We start from the raw sequence: 19,609 nt of genomic DNA on the forward strand, positions 1-19,609 counted from the left end.
TTCACTATCTGAGCCACCTAAAACTGTCTCCCACATGGAACCCAGTATATATGGGGGGGGCAGTTTAAGAGTGACTGGAGTCAGGGACCTGGGAATCAGGGAGCTTCTGGGGTCAGTCAGTGCCCTGAGCGTCCTTGGATTCCTCCGGCTCCCCTACCCGCACCCAGCCACCCTCTACTGCAAGGAGGGAAGGCCCCACGGAAAACCGGGAAACAGGCAAACTTCGCCTTCTGATCGGCCAGCGTTGCTGCTCAGCTGTCTTCCTGACCTCCCCTCTCCAACTCCAGAAACCCCCAGACGAATCTTTTCCGAGGAAAGAAGCAAACATTTCTGCGGTGGTGGACACAGTTCTGTTGGCATCACCAGCACGGGGACGTGGTTCCCAGATTCCCGGCTTGTGAGGGCTGGCTGGGACAAGGGGCCCTGAAGCCACACTGGGAGGTGGCTCTCCTGGCGCGCGGCCGGCCCAGGGGACCCGGGCTGAGCCTCGCCAGGGGTCAGACTTCCGCTCCCTGGGGTAAACAGGGAGGGTCCCCGCCGGCTCCCACAAAGCATCAGATCAGACCCCCGACCCGGAATCTAAGTCGTGAGGACTCCAGCATCTCCGCCAGCGTCTCCCCCCACGCCTCCTACTTTTCCAACCATCAGGAGGTTGAGAATCCGGGTTGAGGGTGAGGGGAAGGGCCATCTGACTGTGTGCAGGTGACTGATGTCCAAAGGACAGTCTTCCTTCGGACCAAGAGCGTGACACTGACCACAAGCCAACAGATGCTCAGGCCGCAGACCCCAGGGCGCGCCCTCCCACTGTGGCGCCGCTCTCCAGCGGAGCACCAGTCTGTACGCTGGATGCACGAGGACCCCCGGGAGCTCTCAAGGGGCCAGTCTTGCGGCGGCCCCGAACCCCGAGCCGGTGCAGCGGAGTCAGCCGGGCGGCCGCGCTTGGCCCCTCGCCGCCAGCGGAATGGGGCGTGGAGCAGATGCTATCGCAGGTCCCTCCCCGCGCTCGGGCGGGGTGGTTCGGCGGCTCAGCCGCGAGCGGAGGCTCTAGAGCCGCAGTTCAGCCCGGGCCGGAGTCCGCGCCGCACAGGGCAGCCCCACGCGGGGCCCGCGTGCGCCCGGAGCCCGCGAGGCGGAGCCGCGGGGAGGTGGTCGGCGCGCGGGCGGCAGGTGGGAGGCCCGGCTCCCGTCGGCAGTGTTTACCTGGCTCGCAGGAAGCCCGGGAGGCGGGGGAGGAGCGGCGGGCGCGCCCGGCCCTCGGAGCAGCAGCCAGACTGCGCCGCCGCGCCAGCAAGGACGAGTCTGCGGCCCCGGAGACCGCGGCCCCGACCCCGAAGGCGGCGCCGGAGCCCCGGGACCCCGCGCGCTTGGGGCCCGGGCGGCGGGAGGCGGCCCGGACCCCGCGGTGCCCTCAGCCTGGAGAGACGATCGCCGCGCGGTGGGTGACCTCGCCGAGGGCAGGTGGGTGCCTTTGTCTGCGCCCTCGGAGCGGGGACGCGGGGACGGGGCGCGGGGCTCCATCGGGCGGCAGCGCAGGTGGCGGCAGGTGGCACCCGGGTGGCCACTCTGCGAGGGGTGGGCGCGGGTGTAGACGCCGATCCGGAGCGGCGGGGCTGTCCCCGACGGGTGTCCAGGTGTGGGCAAGGCCGGGTCGGGGGCCGGGGTCGCGGGCAGAGCGTAGGAGGCGCTCGGGGTGGAGTTTTGGGTGGGAGGTGGCAAAGGTCAAGGAGGCCACCCTGGGCGGTGCGGGACCGCTGCCTGGGCAAGCTTTAGGGCAGGCCGGGGTCCCCGCCGCTTAACGTGCTCCGTAAGGATACGTCTGGAGCTTACCCCCGACTCCTGCCTGTCCCCTCCCCCAGCCCGGGCGAAAACCAGTTTCCCTTTGAGCGCCGAGGGCGGCGACAGGCAACGCTCCGGGCTTCCGCCTTCCGGAGGCCTGGCCTGGCTCCGCCGCGCCGCAGCGTCCACCTGCTCCCACCTGCGCGCCTGGCGCCCGGGTGTGAAGCCCCTCTGGGCCCGGGGACTGGCCGGCGTCCCGAGGGTACCGCATGCTCTGCACGATTCCCGGGCACCCGGTGGCTCTGGCTCCTCTGGACTGCTGGGGGCACTGTCTCGTTTCTCCCAGGGTCTCCTTTCTCCTCTCCTTTCGGAAGGCAGAGGTGGGTTTGGAGAAGCCTTAGAGTTTCTCTGGGGATCTCAGTAGGACTCTGGCAGGAAACAAGCGCCTTTGGGTTCCTGGTTCTCTGTTTTCCAGTCGCGACAAGGTGAGGGAACCCATACCGTGACTTCACTTAACCTCTGCTGCGCGGCTGGAGTGTGGGCAGTCGCAGACCCGGTTGGGGGCGCTGGCTGTTCTGACAGGGACTCCACACCTGGCCTGGAGAGATTCTCAGAGGGCGCTTTAGGGTGTGTCCTATTTAAGACCTGTGGCTTTTGGACAAGACCCCCAGCTCAGGGAAACGGTTTGCAGAGTGTGGCCCAGGGGTCTGGGACACCCCGTGTCGGGCTCCGTCCTGCCCCCGGCTCCCTGGCAGAGTCACACCGGAGTGCTGGGGGCCTTCATGGACGTGGGGAGCTGAGTGGGGTGCAGACCCAGCCGGAGCCAGGCCGGAGCCAGGCCAGAGCAGCCCTTCAGGAAGGGATGGTCAGCACTGGGACGCAGCCTCACAGCTGTTTCTCCCAGTTCAGGGGAGGAGCCGTCAGTCCTCCTATTTTTTTTTTTTCCAAATGGGATAAACCAAAACCTTGAAAGGAGGGAATCCAGTTAAATATTATGTAAAATGGTGGCTGATAGTAGCTCCCAATGGTTTAACTGTTCCGAAATGACTACCTTTACTAACTCAGGGTTAAACAAAAGCTCTTTGGTTCAAATTCACTTTAAAAACTTTCCAAAGTATCCCATTTCTGCCCAAAGACAAGAACACTTTGAGTCACTTGTGCTGTGATTTGGTGTTGAACCGCTCCAGCCTGGTTTGGGTCGGGAATGGCTCTGGCCACTTGCCCTGAGCAAAGGCATCTGTGAATGTGGAAAAGGGCAGAGACCAAGCTTTCTGGCAATTCTTCTTTTTCCTCCTGAAGTTTTGAACATTAATGGGAGGTTATGTTGTTTGACTTTCAGTTTCTCTCTCGAGTCTTTAAAAATCTTACACTGGATCACAGCTGTCCCTGGGCCTTTTCTCCCCAGGTATCCAGGTAGCATTTCTGACCACTTCCCAGTGGCCAGGCTGTCTTCTGAGAGCCGCATATCATTGCATTAACAGGTGTGATACCCTGGGATGCCCTCATTTGATGTAACTACCCTATTAGAACCCTCATTTTCACTGAGTAGGAAACCAAGGCACAGAGACACCCGGGGGTGCCCAGGGCTCAGTTCCAGAAATCTGCCACCAGCCCCTGTTGCTGCCCTGCAGGGTGAAGAGGGCAACTTGCAACACCCACCGAGCTGCCTTCCTCTTTTCTGGCTTCCCTGGTGGCTCAGAGGTTAAAGCATCTGCCTGCAATGCAGGAGACCTGGGTTCGATCCCTGGGTCGGGAAGATTCCCCTGGAGAAGGAAATGGCAACCCACTCCAGTATTCTTGCCTGGAGAATCCCATGGATGGAGGAGCCTGGTGGGCTACAGTCCACAGGGTCGCAAAGAGTCAGACACGACTGAGTGACTTCACTTCACTTTACTTCTCTGTCTTTAAAGTTCCACCTCTAAAGGGTGGCTACACCCAGCAAAACGTGCTTCCTCTTCAGGGTGGTGGGACTGGAAGGCTGCTGTCACATCCCTGTTAGTCATCTTCTCCCTAACTTCCTCAGTAAAGTTGTCAATAAAGAGGGAAAGACAGTTCTCTAAAGCCTCAGCACAGTTTTTAGTAAGTCGTCACTAAGCAGTGAATCGCTTCCACTGGTCCTTTAGAGCCACCGAAGGAAGCTTAAGTCAGCCTGAGCTTGGGGGCCCCAGGAGGTGGGTTTAATCAACAGTAAGTGTACAGTAATTTAACCAATAGTAATTATAATGATGCTGAAGCTCCAGTATTTTGGTCATCTGATGAGAAGAGACGACTCACTGGAAAAGACCCTGATGCTGGGAAAGACTGAGGGTAGGAGGAGAAGGGGACAACAGAGGATGAGATGGCTGGATGGAATCATTGACTTAATGGACAGGAGTTTGAGTAAGCTCCAGGAGATGGTGAAGGACAGGGAGGCCTGGCGTGCTGCAGTCCATGGGGTCGTGAAGAGTTGGACACAACTGAGCAATTATACACGGGGAGACCCTGCTGGTCTCACGCCACAGAGATGCGCAGTGAGCGCAGTTCAAATGTCCTCCTAAACGTGTGGCCTCAGGCTTCAGCCAGAGAAACGGAACCAGCAGAGACACACACGTGTGACTTAACGTGAAGAACCGGGGCCAGAGAGGCCTGCAGGCTGCAGGCTGGAGCTCTCGGGCGCGAGCTGAGGCTGTCTCCGGAGAAAGAGCCACCCTCACTTTACAGCCAGGAAGAGATAACCAGCAATGCATACTATGAAGCTTTTAGCAGTGTCTGAGAGTCAATAACTGTTAAAAATTCATAAATATGGATCGGAACTCTGTGAGCATCACTGAGTAAGTGTGAGGCTCTATTATAATAATAACAAAAAAGATGGATGCCTGGAGAGTGAGGATAGACAGACTCGGGTGAAGTATCTGGAATGTACCAAACATTCTAAGACTCAGCAACATAAAACAAACCACCCAAGAGGAGAAGTAACTGAGCAGGCTGGCCCAGAAGAGAAAGCCCAGGGAGGCTAGGAAAATGGGAAGGGATGTTTAACCCACCAGTTCTCAGAAGCAGAAATCACATCAATGGGATAACTTTTCATACCCATCTGTAAAGATCTTACCATCTATGCCAAGTATTGAGGAAGACAAGGAGAACTGAGAACTCCCATGGTGGTGAGGAGGAGTATAAACAAAAGCAGACACTTTAGACAAGAGCCCAGAAAAGCTGAAGACAGACGTTCCTGTGACCCGGTGCTTTTAGTTCTAAGTGCATCCTCTAGGGAGAACCTGGGCTCAGCCACAGGGCACACACAAAGGTTACTCCCAGAAGCAATTTTTTTAAATATATATTTATTTACTTTTATTTATTTGGCTGTGCTGTCTTAGTTGTGGCCGGTGGGACTTTTAGCCATGGCATGTGGGGTCTAGTTCCCTGATCAGGAATCGAACCTGAGCCTCCTGTGTTGGAAGAGCAGAGTCTCAGCCACTGGACTGCCAGCAAAGTCCCCTGGAAGCACTTTTAAAAACTTTGTATTTTGAGATCGTTGTAGATTCACATGCAACTGTGAGAAATAATAGAGCTCCACATATGCTTATAACATCTTGCAAAACTGTAGAAGATATTGTAACCAGGAAATTAACATCGGTACGACTGATCAGAGGGGTTGAGATGTCGGATTTCACCAGGTGACATGTTCCCATGCGTCTGTGTGTGGTTCTGTGTAATTCTATCACACGTGGATCATCGCGTGGCCACTCACGCAGGTGGGACCTCTCCATCACGAGGTCTGCAGCCTGCCCGCTGTGGCCACAGCCAACTTCCCCCTCCTGCAGCCCGTGTCCTTTGCAACCTCTGCTTTGTTCCCCATTTTCTGTAATTCGTCATTTTGACAATGCTGTTTAGGCAGAATCATACAATATACCCCCTTCTTTTTCACTGGCTTTTTTCACTAAGCACAGTTCTCTTGAGGTGTCTCCAAGTCATTCAGTGTCTGGACAGCTCGTTCTTTTTTTATCACTGAGTAGCATTCTGTGGAATGGATGCCCCCCACCCCCTGCTCCTCTAGTTTTTTGGTTTTAACCGTCCACCCTTCGAGGGTTTCCAGCTTGTGACTATTTGAGGGCACCTGCTATGACGTACAGGTTTTTGTGAGAACACGGTTTTTTGTTTTTGCTTCTCTGGGATAAATGCCATTGCTGAGTCATACAGCGAACGCATGTTCCAGTTCACAAGACCCTGCGCTCTCTTTTCCCAGAAAGTCTGCAGTGTTTACATCCCACCGGCCAGGTGTGCGTGGTCCTGGGTCTCTGTGACAGCATGTGGCACTGCCATTGCGTGGTGTCTGAGCTGCTCTGACAGGTGTGTGCTGACACTTCACCGTGACTGCAGTCTGCGTCTCCATCACAGACAGCGATGCCCGTCTTTCCACGAGCGTGTCTGCCGTCTGCACATCCTCCCAGGGAGCAGCCTGGTCTTGCCTTTGCCCGCCTTCTGATTGGCTTGTTTGGTCTCGCTAGTTCCTTGTAGATACGCTCTGGAGACGGGGCTGGTGGATTGCAGTTCCTCGGTCAGTGTAGCTTGTCTTCAGCCTAACCGCGGGTGCTTTTGCAAGGAGAAACTTTTTCATTTTGATGAGATCCATTTGTTGATTTTTTTTCTTTGTGTCTTGTGCAGAATCTCAGGCTACTGAGACCCACTGAATTGAAATCTGCATTGCTTATTTATTTAGTTTTGGCTGTGATGGTTCTTTGTTGCTGCAAGATCTTCCTCTAGCTATAGTGAGCGGGGCCTACTCTCTTAAATGCAGGGTGCAGGCTTCTCACTTTGAGGGTTTCTCTTGTTGTGGAGCATGGGCTCTAGAGCACAGGCTCAGTAGCTGTGTTACACAGCTTAGTGTAAGCCTAAGTTACACAACTCAGGCTTAGTCGCTCCGCATGTGGAATCTTCTTGGACCAGGGATCAAACACATGTCCCCTGCTTTGGCAGACAGATTCTTAACCACTGGACCACCAGGGAAGTCTAATTTTTTTTCTTTTATGGATTGTGATTTGGGTGAACCTTTTGCCTAGATTTTCTCCTGGCTTCTTTTTGTCCTGCAAGTTTTATACTTACAGTTTGCACTGAAGTCAGTTGTCCATTTCCGGTTAGTTTTGTCTGATGAGTGAGGTTTAGGTGGAGGGTTTTGGTTTTAGTTGGTTTTTGTTCCTACATAGGAATGCCACCTTCCCCAATACTATTTGTTGAAAAGATGATCCTTCCTCCACAGACTTGGTTTTCCATCTTCGTCATAAATTGTGTCCACATTTTTGTGTGGGTCTATCTCTGGGCTCCCTGCTCTGTTCCCGTGATCGAGATGTCTGTCCGGCCACCCGGATCACACCGTACTGCTTACCAGGGCTGAAGGGTGACCCTGACCATCAGGTAGCCTGAGCCCTCTCACTTCCTTCTTATTTATCAGAATCCTGTTAGCTGGGCTGGCTCCTGTACCATTCTGCACATTTTAGAGTAAGCTTTATCGTGTCTACAAAACTCCTGCTGGAATATTTAGTGTGTGTGTGTGTGTGTGTGTGTGTGCCTAGTCATATCAAACTCTTTGTTACCCTATGGACTGTAGCCTGCCAGACTCCTCTGTTCATGGCATTTCCCAGGCAAGGATACTGGAGTGGGTTGCCATTTCCTTCTCCAGGGGATCTTCCCAACCCAGGGATCGAACCCACGTCTTCTGCATTGACCGGTGGATTCTTTACTATCTGAGCCATCAGGGAAGCCCCTGCTGTTTCATATGTGTGTGTGTGTATATATATATATGTGTGTGTGTATATATATACTTTTATGACGTATCTAAAAACCACTGAGTGTTAATTGCTCAGTCGTGTCCGACTCTTTGCAACCCCATGAACTGTAATTCTGCAGTCTTCTCTGTCCCTGAGATTCTCCAGGCAAGAATACTGCAGTGGGTTGCCATGCCCTTCTCCAGGGGATCTTCCCGACCCAGAGGTTGAACCTGGGTCTCCTGCATGGCGGACAGATTCTTTACCGTCTGAGCCACCAGGGAAGCCCAAAAACCACTAAGAAGCCTAACTAATCTTCCCCGCCACCCAGACAGACTTACTATTTTTCTTTCTCTTTTTATAGTTTTCAGTCTTGTTTTTTTGTTTTAATTGAAGTATAGTTGATTTACAGTGTTCTGTTCATTTCCGGCGTACTGCAAAGCAATTTACCTATATTCTGTTCCATGTTCTTTTCCATTATAGTCTATCACAGAATATTGAATGTCGTTCCTGGTGCTACACAGTAGGACCTCTTTTATCTGTTTTATATACAGCAGTTTGTATCTGCTAATCCCAGGCTCCTAGTTTATTTCCCCACTCCCTTCCCCCTTGGGAACCGTGAGTTTGTTTTCTGTGTCTGTGAGTCTGTTCCTAGACAGACTTATTTTCTGAAAGGACACAGGAAAATGAAGTGATGGTGTCCAGACAGGCTCCGTCAGCATCCTGGGGTCAGACCATCCCCCAGCAGGTGGGGGCCCTCCTGCCCCCTAAGGCCCCCGATGGGGAGCTGGGTGTAGTCTATGGCTTATCGCTGTCCCTCAGCGATGCTCTGAATGAGTGGGGTCCTCCTCTCATCACAGGCGAGGAGACGCGAATTCTCGGGGGTCAGCAGACCCGGGAGGTCCTGTGACGCCCAGGGCGTCCTCTGCTTTGTCTGGTGACCGTGTGACAGCCAGCGACACTGCGCTGTGCTCCTGAGGGCTCGGGAGCACGTTCCCAAACCCAGGCGTCCCTACACCCGCGTCTGACCATGTAGACCCCAGTCACTGTCCCCAGGGTGGGAGGGACGGTGGGCCACCTCCTGGCCCCTGCCAGCCCCAGGCCCCAGCTCCATGCTGCTCACGAGAGCTGGGACTAACCAGAAACCAGGGGCCGCTGTTTTAAAAGGGCCCCACTTTTGAAGGAAAGAGTCGGTATGAAAACATGCAAGAGCAGCGTCTCTCTCAGCGGGGACGTGACGCCCACATCAGAACTGCTGCCGGTTTTGAAAAGGGATCAGTGGCTGAGAGCTGGCGACAAGGGGGTGCCACCCTCCAGGGTGCGAGGCGGCGTCTCTGAGGCCCGAAGCCACAGCCTTTCACAGGAAACGAGCTTCTGCTCAGAGCCCCAGCCGTTGTTCTTGGGGAGTGACGCTTCTCCGGGGTGCTGTGAATTTCAAGACCCAGGACACAGGAGCCGTTCAGCGTGTTCTAGTGAACACGCTGGATTTTAGCGTTGTGCTGATGCTAACTACGTGGTAACTAGGCTTCGATTTGGTTTATACCTCCAAGGTGTTAAAAATCTAGAAAACAGTGAGTGGTGGTGATGCTTCTTCTGAAAGCTGAGTTGACTTGGTGGCTTATTGCATCAGGTTTTGCTTTGATCGGTGGCCGACATTCATTGCGGACCACCCTGCAGGCAGCTCTGAGGGACACTCTGGGATGCCAGGTCCCGCCCCAGGCCCTGCAGATGATGGCTGAGCGCCGAGGTCCCAGCTGCTGGGAGCCCCTCAGCCAGCAGCCCCCCAGCTGGAATGAGACTTCTTGTGTGTGGCGGTCAAAAAGGCAGGCAGAGCCTCTAGGTGACATGCCCCGCTGTCATGGGGTTTTCTGAAATGTTTATTTCAGAGCATGACTCCTGCAGTCAATTTCCCCTTGTTTCATGGGACGAGGGGGTTGGGAGGTGGAAGCTGTCAAGGGTTTGAGTTGTCAGAGTGTGAGGAGCCTGGTGGTCCCATCCTCGAGGTTTTCAGTCAAGAACGGGCTCCCGCTGGCCCCCCTCGCCACTAACAACTGCGCCCACAAGTGTGGGCCCTGCCTTTGGGGTGTGTCAGTGGCAGAGGGTCTCCCCCAGACACATCCGGCACCCTCTGCTGCAGTTTGCAGCCCCGCCCGGCAGGAGCAAAGAGCCAGGGGCAGAGACAGCTCCTCCAGCAAAGAAGCCAGAACCACAGCCTCCCCCCAGCAGCCGCCAGCCTCCCCAGAGACGGAGGACCTCCCCCCGGAGTCTGATCAGAAACCTGCCAGAGCCCGCGGAGATGGCGGGCGGGGGCCGAGATTGGCCGGGAACAGGATATAAGCGCCCCAGCAGAGCACCTGCAGCGGCTGGAGTGGGACCCCGAGTCTCCTCGGGGGCTGTGGATAAGGATGATGCCCAACGACCACCCCCGACCTGGCAGCCACCTGCCTGCATGTCGGCCAGAGTGCTCATTAAATGCAGAGTCCTAGGCCCTGGTGCCTGGACACCACCTCGAGTCTTGGGGTCTCGGCCCAGGAACGTGTGTTTCTAGTGGTCATGAGGCCCACTGCTCAGTGAGAGGCAGAAACGGGTGAAGAGGGCCCCAGGTGCATCTCGGTGACACAGGTTCGCCTGAACACACCTGCACGAGCCCCCGCTCATCTACTTCGGCCCGATCGAGAAATTCTATTTCCTGGTAAATGACTTTCTGTTCAAAGAATGATTCATGGAAAATCACATCCTATACTGGCAGTGTGTTCTTGTGCGTATCGTTTATTTTTGATACTCTCTCCATTTAGGGGGTGACTTTCTCTTCCGTGCCTCTGAGCGCTGGCGTATCTGACAAGGAATATTTATGGATATTCATCCTCTCCATCCGGTTTCTTGGAGAGTTGGAACCTAACATTTTTGCTAAACTTGCTCTGAGACAAAAGCTCCAGAGCTGCATTGCAGGCACCCAGATGAGGCAGCTGCACAGTTTAAATTCCCTGATTCTCCAGGACACTCAGAGGCCACACCATGCCTTTCCAGAGGCCCTGCATGAAAGAGACGTGGCTGTGACCCTGAAGACTGAATTGTAGTGTGTCGTCAGGGAGCTTGGGGTCCTCAGATAGGTTCCCCAAGGCACTACGTTTGCTGAGCACCTCGCAAGATTCCTGACGGGGGGCTGTGCCAGCAGAGGGCAGGGACTCAACGGCCGCTTCTGACCCTCCTAGCAGCCCTGCACCCCCCTGCCTGCAGCCTGGCTGGGGGTGAGTTAGGGTGAGGGCTGGGGTGAGGATCTGCGGCTTCTTCAGGACTCTTTCCAGGATGCCCACCTGCCCTGGACAGCTGTTCACAGCAGCAGCTCCGTCCCCTGGTTCTGATCACACTTAGTTTATAAAGGGCTCAGCACTCCACCCCGCACTTACTTTCTGGGAAAATTAGAAGAAGTTTTTCTCATCTCCCGTCGTCCGCATGGAGGTCAGGGTAGTGTCTGCTGCATCTCCGATTGGCTGGTTCCACTAACCCTGATCATCACCATCCAGCTGACACCCGGGAGAGTCTGAATTCTGCACAAGTCACCTGCAGTCCTTTGGCCACCTGATGCAAAGAGCTGACTCACTGGAAAAGGCCCTGATGCTGGGAAAGATTGAGGGCAGGAGGAGAAGGGGACGAGAGAGGATGAGATGGTTCAATGGCATCACCAACTCGATAGACATGAGCTTGAGCAAACTCCCAGAGACAGTGAAGGGCAGGAAGCCTGGCGTGCTGCAGTCTACAGGGTCGCAGGGAGTTGGACACAATTTAACGACTGAACAACAGCAGCAACAACCACTGTCCAAGTCTATTCTTTACCAGCCAGGATGCGGGGCATGGTTTATTCAGCTCACTGTGTTGCCTTAAAAGACCACATCAAGCAGGAACTTAGACACAAATGATTCTCGTATTTTAGCGGCTAGGTTTCTCTGAGTGTGGTGGGGGTCAGGGTGTGCTTCCGGTGTTTTTATTCGGATCCTTATGGATATCTGAAAACAAAATAACCCTGGGCTGACGAGCTAAGACCAGGGGTTTACAAGGTGGGGTCCCATCTGGCACCGTCTTCCTGGAAGCAGAGGATAAATTATATTTCAGACTCGAGCCCAAAGCATCACTGGTTTTGAAGGATCATTTATACGGCTGTAGGGAAGATGCTGTCTATTTTAAGAGGCAGATGATGATTACTTTATTCTGTCATTATCTCTGTATGTCAAGACTCATTTTTGAAGAGAGAAGGATTTGAACCAGGTATTAGAAGCTAGCCTTGTTGATTTCAGACGGTGTTTGGAAATTGTTATGTGAAAAGAAAAAGGACATAGCAGTACTGACTTGGAAGACGGCCTTTCTGAAAGGGCAGTGAGGTGTCATGTTAAAGCCACATTAAGTAACAGTCCTAGCAGTAAAATACGTGTATTTATATGGAAATTTTTACATAGGATTAGCAACACCAAAATAAAGTGTGTGATGGGAACTTCAAGCAGATTTTAATGTGAAGGTAGATGAAAACCCGTACAAATATTTATACTCGTTTTTAGTAAAACCTCATTCGTTCATGAAGACAGGAAAGGCCCCAGGTGCCATTTTTGTGGGCTTATGTGGCAGAATCACTTCAGAGCCTGGAATCTCTGAGACTTAACTTCATTGCTTTCACAACATCTGGGCTTCCCAGGTGACTCAGTGGTAGAGCATCCGCTGCCAATGCAGGAGACGCAGGAGATGCAGGTTCGATCCTTGGGTCAGGAAGATCCCCTGGAGAAGGGAGTGGTAGCCCACTCCAGTATTCTCGCCTGGAGAATCCCATAGACAGGGGAGCATGGAGGGCTACAGTCTATGGGGTTGCAAAGAGCTGGACACGGGTTAGCATACATACGGGCTTCCCTGGTGGCTCAGCTGGTAAAGAATCCGCCTGCAATGCTGGAGACCTGGGTTTGATCCCTGGGTTGGAAGAGCCCTTGGAGAAGGGAAAGGCTGCCCACTCCAGTATTCTGGCCTGGAGAATTCCATGGACTGTATAGTTCATGGGGTTGCAAAGAGTCGGACACGACTGAGCGCCTTTCACTTCACTAGCATACATACACACGCACACACAACATGTGTTAAAGAAGACTTTGACAAATGTACCCTGGACTCAATGCCACGTGTGTTCCTGGCTTTTTCTGCCTGGAGCCGCCCTCGGTGACTGTGAGGTCTGTGATCTGTCGGAGCTCTGACGGGTGACGGTCCCAAACCCCACTGCTTCACCATCCGTTTCTCAGCTTAGCCTGCCCATTATGGAGTTTTCTGCAGGCAGCTCATGTGGGTTTCACGACTAATTACAGACGTTCCGGGGTGCGTGATGCAGAACCTGGGAGACAGGTGTGAAAACACAGAGAGGAAGGAGACGGGGGGGTGTCATTCACCCCTCACAGCAGGTGAACCCGGACCCAAATGGGTGCCGTGGGCTCCGTGAGAGAGAGACCACCAGGCTGAGGTCTCTGCACTGCGTAGGCCTGGCTGCCTGTTGAGACCCCGTGTGTGTAGCCTGTCTGCACAGCTAACCAGGCTGGTAACCAGGTAACCGGGCTGGTAACCAGGCTGGAAACCAGTAACTGAAAGGCCAGGCACTGCACCAGATGCAGTGTGGACTGCCCTGGGTTCAGCGGTTTCTAGTCCAGCCTTAAGTCGCCACTCCCATTAGAGTGCAGTTCACAGTTAGCCCTTTGGAAAGGTGACCGGCGGCCAGGAGACACTCAGGTGACAGAGCTTGTCTTGTCTCGTTTGGACCCGGCCCCCCAGCTTCAGGTCTGCGTGACCGACATGGTGCAGCAGCTTCGCTCAAACCGTGTCTGGAAAGGCTCAGTTTTCAAAGCCCCCGGGGTTACCGGCCAGACGTGTGGTGCCACCCCAGCGGAAGTCAGTGCAACCCCCGCCCCCCACCCCGCCCCCTCGCTTCCCCAGGACAGCAGAGCAGGTGACCTGTCCAGGGCTGCCCGCTGCTGGTGGCGGAGGGGACTGGACTCGGGCTGCCTGCCCCGCACACCCCGCTTCAGTCACCCTCCTGAGCCTTTAGGTGGGTCCTGAACTGTCTTTGGACGTTACCCCCTTTTTACCCCCTCTCGGCATCAAAACCCATGCTTTGTGGGGAGTGTGAGTGATTAAGACCCTCTAGCACAGTGTCGGCGTGGCCACAGTTGGTCGGATAAACACAGTATTGTAAGTGCTCTCTGCCAAGATGTTTTCAGTTTTCATTTATTTTCTATAAAAGGCTTCTGAATAATCGTAATCGTGATGGAGAAATAAAACCATAAGGCCTCCACCTTGTGGTGATAAAACATCCTTCTTAAAAGAAATGGCAACCCACTCCAGTGTTCTTGCCTGGAAAATCCCATGGACAGAGGAGCCTGGTGGGCCACAGTCCATAGGACCGTAAAGAGTCGGACACGACTGAGCACACACACACACACACACTCTGAAAGGATACTGATCCTTTTAGGCCTTAAAGATGACACTTGGAAACTAAAAAGCAGGCAGAGCCAGTTGAAAAGTTCAGGTTCAAACGACAAGCTTATTGGCAGCCTCATATTCGTCACGTCTGTTGTGCTCTGTAGATACTTGTTATTTATTCATTTACATAAGTCAATACAATTTTCCAATAACAGAATTTTTAAAAAAAGATTCACTTGTGGGCTTCCCTGGTGGCTCAGTGACTGAGAATCTGCCTGCCAGTGCGGGAGACACATCTTCCCTCGTCCGGGAAGATCCCACATGCAGCGGGGCAACCATGCCCGGTGCCACAGCTGCTGAGCCAAGCTCTTGAGCCCTGAGCACATGCTCTGCAGCCAGAGAGGCCGCTGCACCGAGAAGCCCGAGCTCCGCAGTGAAGAGCAGGCCCCCCTCGCCGAAACTAGAGCAAGCCCACACTCAGCGACAAAGGCCCAGTGCAACCGAAAATAAATAATTTTAAAAAAAGATTCACTTGTAGGATATATTCCTCTAATGCTCCACCGTTCACTGCTCTCTGCAGCGGGGAGTGACGTCGTGGGGAACAATGGTCAAGGCTCCACCCAGGTTGCTGTTAATGAGTTTTGAGCTGTCAGAACGTACATTAAAACATGAAATGAAAAAAAAGCTGCGCCTCTAACCCCCAGGCAGCTCTGATCCATAATAAACCCGAGACTGCACGCATCGAGGGTCCTTTTCCTGCAGAAATTCAGCGCCCTGCCCTAGTCACCGGGTCAGCCTTGAACCTGTGACTGTGAACCTGTGTCATCAGGACTTTCCAAACCTCGTGAGTCTCATCGTCTGTGAAAGGAGGAGTGTTGAAACAGCACCCACCTCCGCCTGGATGGGAGCAGGTTGGGAGGATGGACGTCTGGAGAGGTCCCTTCCACCCGGCATGCGGGCAGCACCATCACACTGGCCACCCTCTGGGCCTCCTGCCTTGGTCGAGCCCTGTCTGCTGAGTCCTGATCTCCTGGGATGACTTCCTCCCTTTGCTTTATCTGTACCAGCCGCCGGCTCATGTCCCTCACCCTCTGCAGTCCCGCACGCCCCAGTGACCACACGGAGCCCTGACATCAGCTCTGAGCCCTGTGCCTGTGGGGCTGTGATGGGGTGATGATCACACCTGCCTTCTTTTCCCCACTCAGCATCTGGAAGCTTGATGGGGTGATGATCACACCTGCCTTCTTTTCCCCACTCAGCATGTGGAAGCTCACCTGGGAAGAAGGTGCCAGGTGGGAGACTGACCCTCTCCCTGGAAGCACCGTGGGGCTGCTGGTCTGAAGCTGGAGCGGTGAGATCGGCAGTCCAGGATTCATGTGTCCTCTGTGTTTTCAGGAAGATGAGGACTCGGGCTGTGGGTCTCTTGACTGCAGACCTCACGCCAACCTGGGCCTGAGCAACATGTTCCTTCCCCACGCACAGTTATCAGGAGCCATCACGTCTGACGCCAGAGAACATGAGTTGTTCTGGAGGTGGATTAAATACACAAGTTCCTTCCCCATGCAGTTATTAGGAGCCGTCACGTTTGACGCCAGGGAACATGTGAGTTGTTCTGGAGGTAGATTAAATACACGAGTTCGACACGCCTCCTGCCCTTTGACCGCTGGCTCTGACCTTGTGTGAGGCCCATGAAGTCCATGTTTCCTCTGTCTCCAGTGCCCATGTCCTGGTTATGGGCACACCGGTACCTGGGAGAGCAGCACACATGTGACCCCCACTGCACTTGGCTAGTAAAATATTAACTGGTCATTTCACAACCCTCCTGGAGTAAACATGTGCACTCCGGGACCAAAGCCTCAGAGCAAGTGGCAGAGAGCCTACGAGAAGGGGTACCCCAGGGACTTGAGCTCTGGGACTGTTTCTCTGGAAGCCCCACCTGCTGGCCTCCAGGTGGGCCGCCTGAGCACAGCATGGGCAGGGGGGTCAGTGGGGCCCGGCCTGCATGCCACAGGACGGGGTTGTTTGTGGACGCCCCACCTGCTGCGGGAGGTGTGTGTCCTGATGTGTCTGAGTCCATTTCCCACCCATCAGAGAGCCTGTGACTGTGAGCCTGGCGGGCCGGGGACCCAGCAGCCCAGCTTCCTGGGAGGGGCTGTTTTCACACAGAATTTCCTGTCTTCCCATTGTTGTTCAGTCACCAAGTCGTGTCCGACTCTTTGTGACCCCATGGACTGCAGCACGCCAGGCTTCCATGTCCTTCACCAACTCCTGGAGCTTGCTCAGACTCATGTCCACTGAGTCAATGATGCCATCCAACCATGTCATCTTCGGTCGCCCCCTTCTTCTGCCCTCAGTCTTTCCCAGCATCAGGGTCTTTTCCAACAAGTTGGCTCTTCACATCATGTGGCCAAAGTATTGTCTCCCTGTGAGAACTATGAAAAGCTAAACATGTTGGCTAATCATATACGTGTGAATATATTTACAAGGCTTTCTAAAAGTCATCCTAACTTAAGCATTAATGAATTACTGTTTGGTTTGCTGCTTTTTTCCTTCAGGGAAATGCTTTGTTGTCACTGAGAAAGGTGATGTTATGGTAGCACCTGGAGCCGGGGACTCCAGGACATCACCTGCATCCTGTTCTGGTGATGACTTTCCTGCAGAGTCAACTGATAACCCGGGACCAGGCAAAAGGAACCACAGTCAGACTCCACAGCTCTGCCCTTTTGTGGTTCTGTGATTCCTTTTTTTTTTAATGGTTTTTGAGAACTTTCAGGCATTGTTCGTCCCTGGTGTAAATCTCATAAGCCTGGAGAAGATAGAGAGTTAGTTGCTCAGTCATGGCCAACTCCTTGCAACACCATAGACTGTAGCCCACCAGGCTCCTCTGTCCATGGGATTTCCCAGGCAAGAATGCTGGAGTGGTTTGCCACTTCCTTCTCCAGGGGATCTTCCCGACCCAGGGATTGAACCTGGGTCTTCTGCATTGCAGGCAGATTCTTTACCATCTCTGGGACTGTGATCAGTAGTTGTGGATATTATGTGATAACCCAGCACAAAGTGTCCCATCCCGTCAAATCTAGAAGCTGGTTTCTTCTGACACTTCCTATGCGAGACCACAGGTGGTCTCATGCTGGAAGCTTGAGGGTGTGAGGGAGTTTGGGGGGATCCCGAGGGTCTCAGAGTTCAGCATCATGCGTTCCTGGGCATCCCGCCCCGGTTCCCATCCTAAAATGGGCTTTCGTTTTGTCTCGTTCACAGGAGTGTGTGGGGGTTTACCTGGGATGGTTGTTCTGGTGATGGTGGTAACTGTTTACTGTGTTCTGAGCACAAGGTATTACAGGAATGTTTTTGACCTGGGAAATAAAAATGATTGTCTGCAGAAAGCAGGCATGAGCCCTGGAGTCCTGGTGGAGGGAGGAAGCAGAGGGATGCGGGTGGGAGGGCAGGAGGAGGACAGACCCCAGCGGGGTAGAAGTCCTCAGTTCATCTCACTCTTCTCTGTTAGGCCCTTTGATTTTCTATGTGAGCTCCGTGCTCTTTCACACTTGCTCTCTGGGTTTTCCTTTAAAGGTCAAAGGAGCAGGCCTACTGTCTGTTGTTCAGACTCTTTGCAGCCTCCGCCCACCTCTTAGGGGGTTGGGATCTGTGTGGTCTGTCAAGGTCCACACCCCAAGACAGGCTGTGCCCAGCACAGAAAGGCGGCTGGGAGCAAGCCAGCAGCTGCCGCCTGTGGGGTGCCAGGCGGGTGCAGGGGGTGTGGGAGGCAGAAGGCCCACCTTCAGCTCTGCAGCGCGTTCCCCCTGCCTCGCATCAGCGGCTCCCAGAAAGGAAATGCAGTGCCCCTTGGGCACCTCGAAGCCCCTTCAGCGTGTAGTTCACAGGAACTAGGGGCTGCAAGTCATCTGGATCAGCTCAGAGGTTAGGCACACAGTGTGACAGTAGTGAGAGCAGTAAAGTTATCACTTTACATAAGCCTGAAAGCCTAATAAGGAGCTGAGGCTCTGATACTTTGGCCATCTGATGCGAAGAGCCAACTCACTGGGAAAGACCCTGATGCTGGGAAAGATTGAAAGTAAGGAGGAGAAGGGGGCGACACAGGTTGAGATGGTTGGATGGCATCATTGACTCAGTGGACATGAATTTGAGCAAACTCCGGGAGATAGTGGAGGACAGAGAAGCCTGGCGTGCTACAGTCCACGTGGTCACAGAGAGTCAGACACAACTGAGCAACCGAACAGCAACAGCAAAAATGCTAGGACTCCATTAAGGGTTAATACCAAAGTACGTGGAATTTTGAAAACGTTGCTTTAATGATGTTGAAAAGCAGAGAGAGCAGAAGTCAGCCCCCTGGTGGGGTTTTAATCCTGCTGCCAAAGCCCATGTTAATCCTCTCCCGGCTGGGACGGCTGTATGCGGATTCCAGTGGGTAGATGTTAAAACCCTGACTGTGGATTCAGTGCTTCTGCGGTTTCACACCTGACCCACGTCTGTAATCCCAGGCGACCTCAGCCTCTGGGTCCTTTGCAGCCCCTCCCTGCAGACGACATCCTACTGTTGCTTATACCGTCAGTATTCACACGTATGTGAGTGCAAACAGGACAGAGAAAAGCTGTGAATACTCTGAGCTAGTGTACGTGAAAAATTGCACCCAAGTCAGCTGAGAAAGACAAATGGCCTTTGGCTGTCTCCTGATTATGAGGCAATGTATTCATTGAACATCTTTATTACAAGGAAGTTGAACTTTGACAGTTAAAATATCTGCGGATGATTGGCCCTTCGGGGTCATAATTAACTCCTTATTTGTCTCATTCTGCTGTCGCCACCTTATGTAACATACAAGCCATTCTCTAAGGGAGGGGGAGGGGTGGTTATGTTGTCAATGGACTGTCAGGGGCCCAGGGAATTGGAGTCTGTTACCTTATTGAATCCTCTACAGATGCACTGCAGGTATTATGATCTGCTTTGACAGATGAGAAATCGGGAGCTCAGAGAACCAAATTTCTAAGTTCTGCAGTAAATAGGAATTGGCGGGCGTGGAATTAAAACCCAAATAATTCTTCGCACATATTTTCACCAGCTGTTGTTGCAAGATATTAGGCAGGAAATTAGAAAGATGCTGTCATTTTCCTCATTAAGCTTGAGGATCCACGTACAGGCGTTCATGAGGACCGTGAACTGGTGTGTAATTCAGCCGTTTTCTCAAGGTGACTTATTAGGGCAAAGGCTTCTCTTTATCATGTTGATGAGCAATCTAGAAATGGATGAACACTTTGGACTGAGGCCTCATCTCTCCCTCAGTGAAACTATGGAGACGATGATCTCATGACAATCCCATCACCTGTGAAAATGCACTCAGAGTTACTTTAGAAACAACCAGCTCAGCCTTTGGGTGTTCTGCAGTCTCCCCCGAGTCTCAGTCTCGCCTGCTTCTCTCTTCTTGCCGCCCCGCCCCATCACCCCCCAGTCTGGTCTGGACCTAGGAGAAGTCGCACCGTGTCCCGTGCGGGGCTGTCTGTGATGGAGAAGGTCAGGGTTAGGACCGAGCAGGAGCGTCGCTTCTGGGTTCCTGAGCTTCTCACCCCTTTCTCTCCCCTGACCTCAGAGTTTCAGCGTGGATATCCACACGTGCGAGAGCCCATGTCAAGTGCTCTGCAGAA

General features: G+C 53.5%; 1 protein-coding gene and 1 long non-coding RNA gene across 2 annotated transcripts in view; one reads left to right on the forward strand and one right to left on the reverse strand.

The window, feature by feature from the left end:
* Positions 1–962: 962 nt before the first annotated feature.
* Positions 963–19,609, forward strand: part of MBP (myelin basic protein) — a 104,691-nt gene continuing 86,044 nt past the window's right edge. Inside the window, exon 1 of the mRNA XM_019986568.2 lies at positions 963–1,458. Within this exon, the coding sequence (XP_019842127.2) occupies positions 978–1,458 (481 nt within the window). The 5' untranslated portion in view covers positions 963–977. The remainder of the gene's footprint in view (positions 1,459–19,609) is intronic.
* On the reverse strand, positions 9,356–15,611 carry LOC139179372 (uncharacterized). The gene is made up of 2 exons (XR_011563752.1): positions 15,227–15,611; positions 9,356–12,873 (listed from the first exon to the last, which is right to left on the reverse strand). It is a non-coding gene; the product is annotated as an uncharacterized lncRNA (long non-coding RNA).

The sequence above is a fragment of the Bos indicus genome, chromosome 24 (assembly GCF_029378745.1).
Source record: "Bos indicus isolate NIAB-ARS_2022 breed Sahiwal x Tharparkar chromosome 24, NIAB-ARS_B.indTharparkar_mat_pri_1.0, whole genome shotgun sequence".
Lineage (NCBI taxonomy): Eukaryota > Metazoa > Chordata > Mammalia > Artiodactyla > Bovidae > Bos > Bos indicus.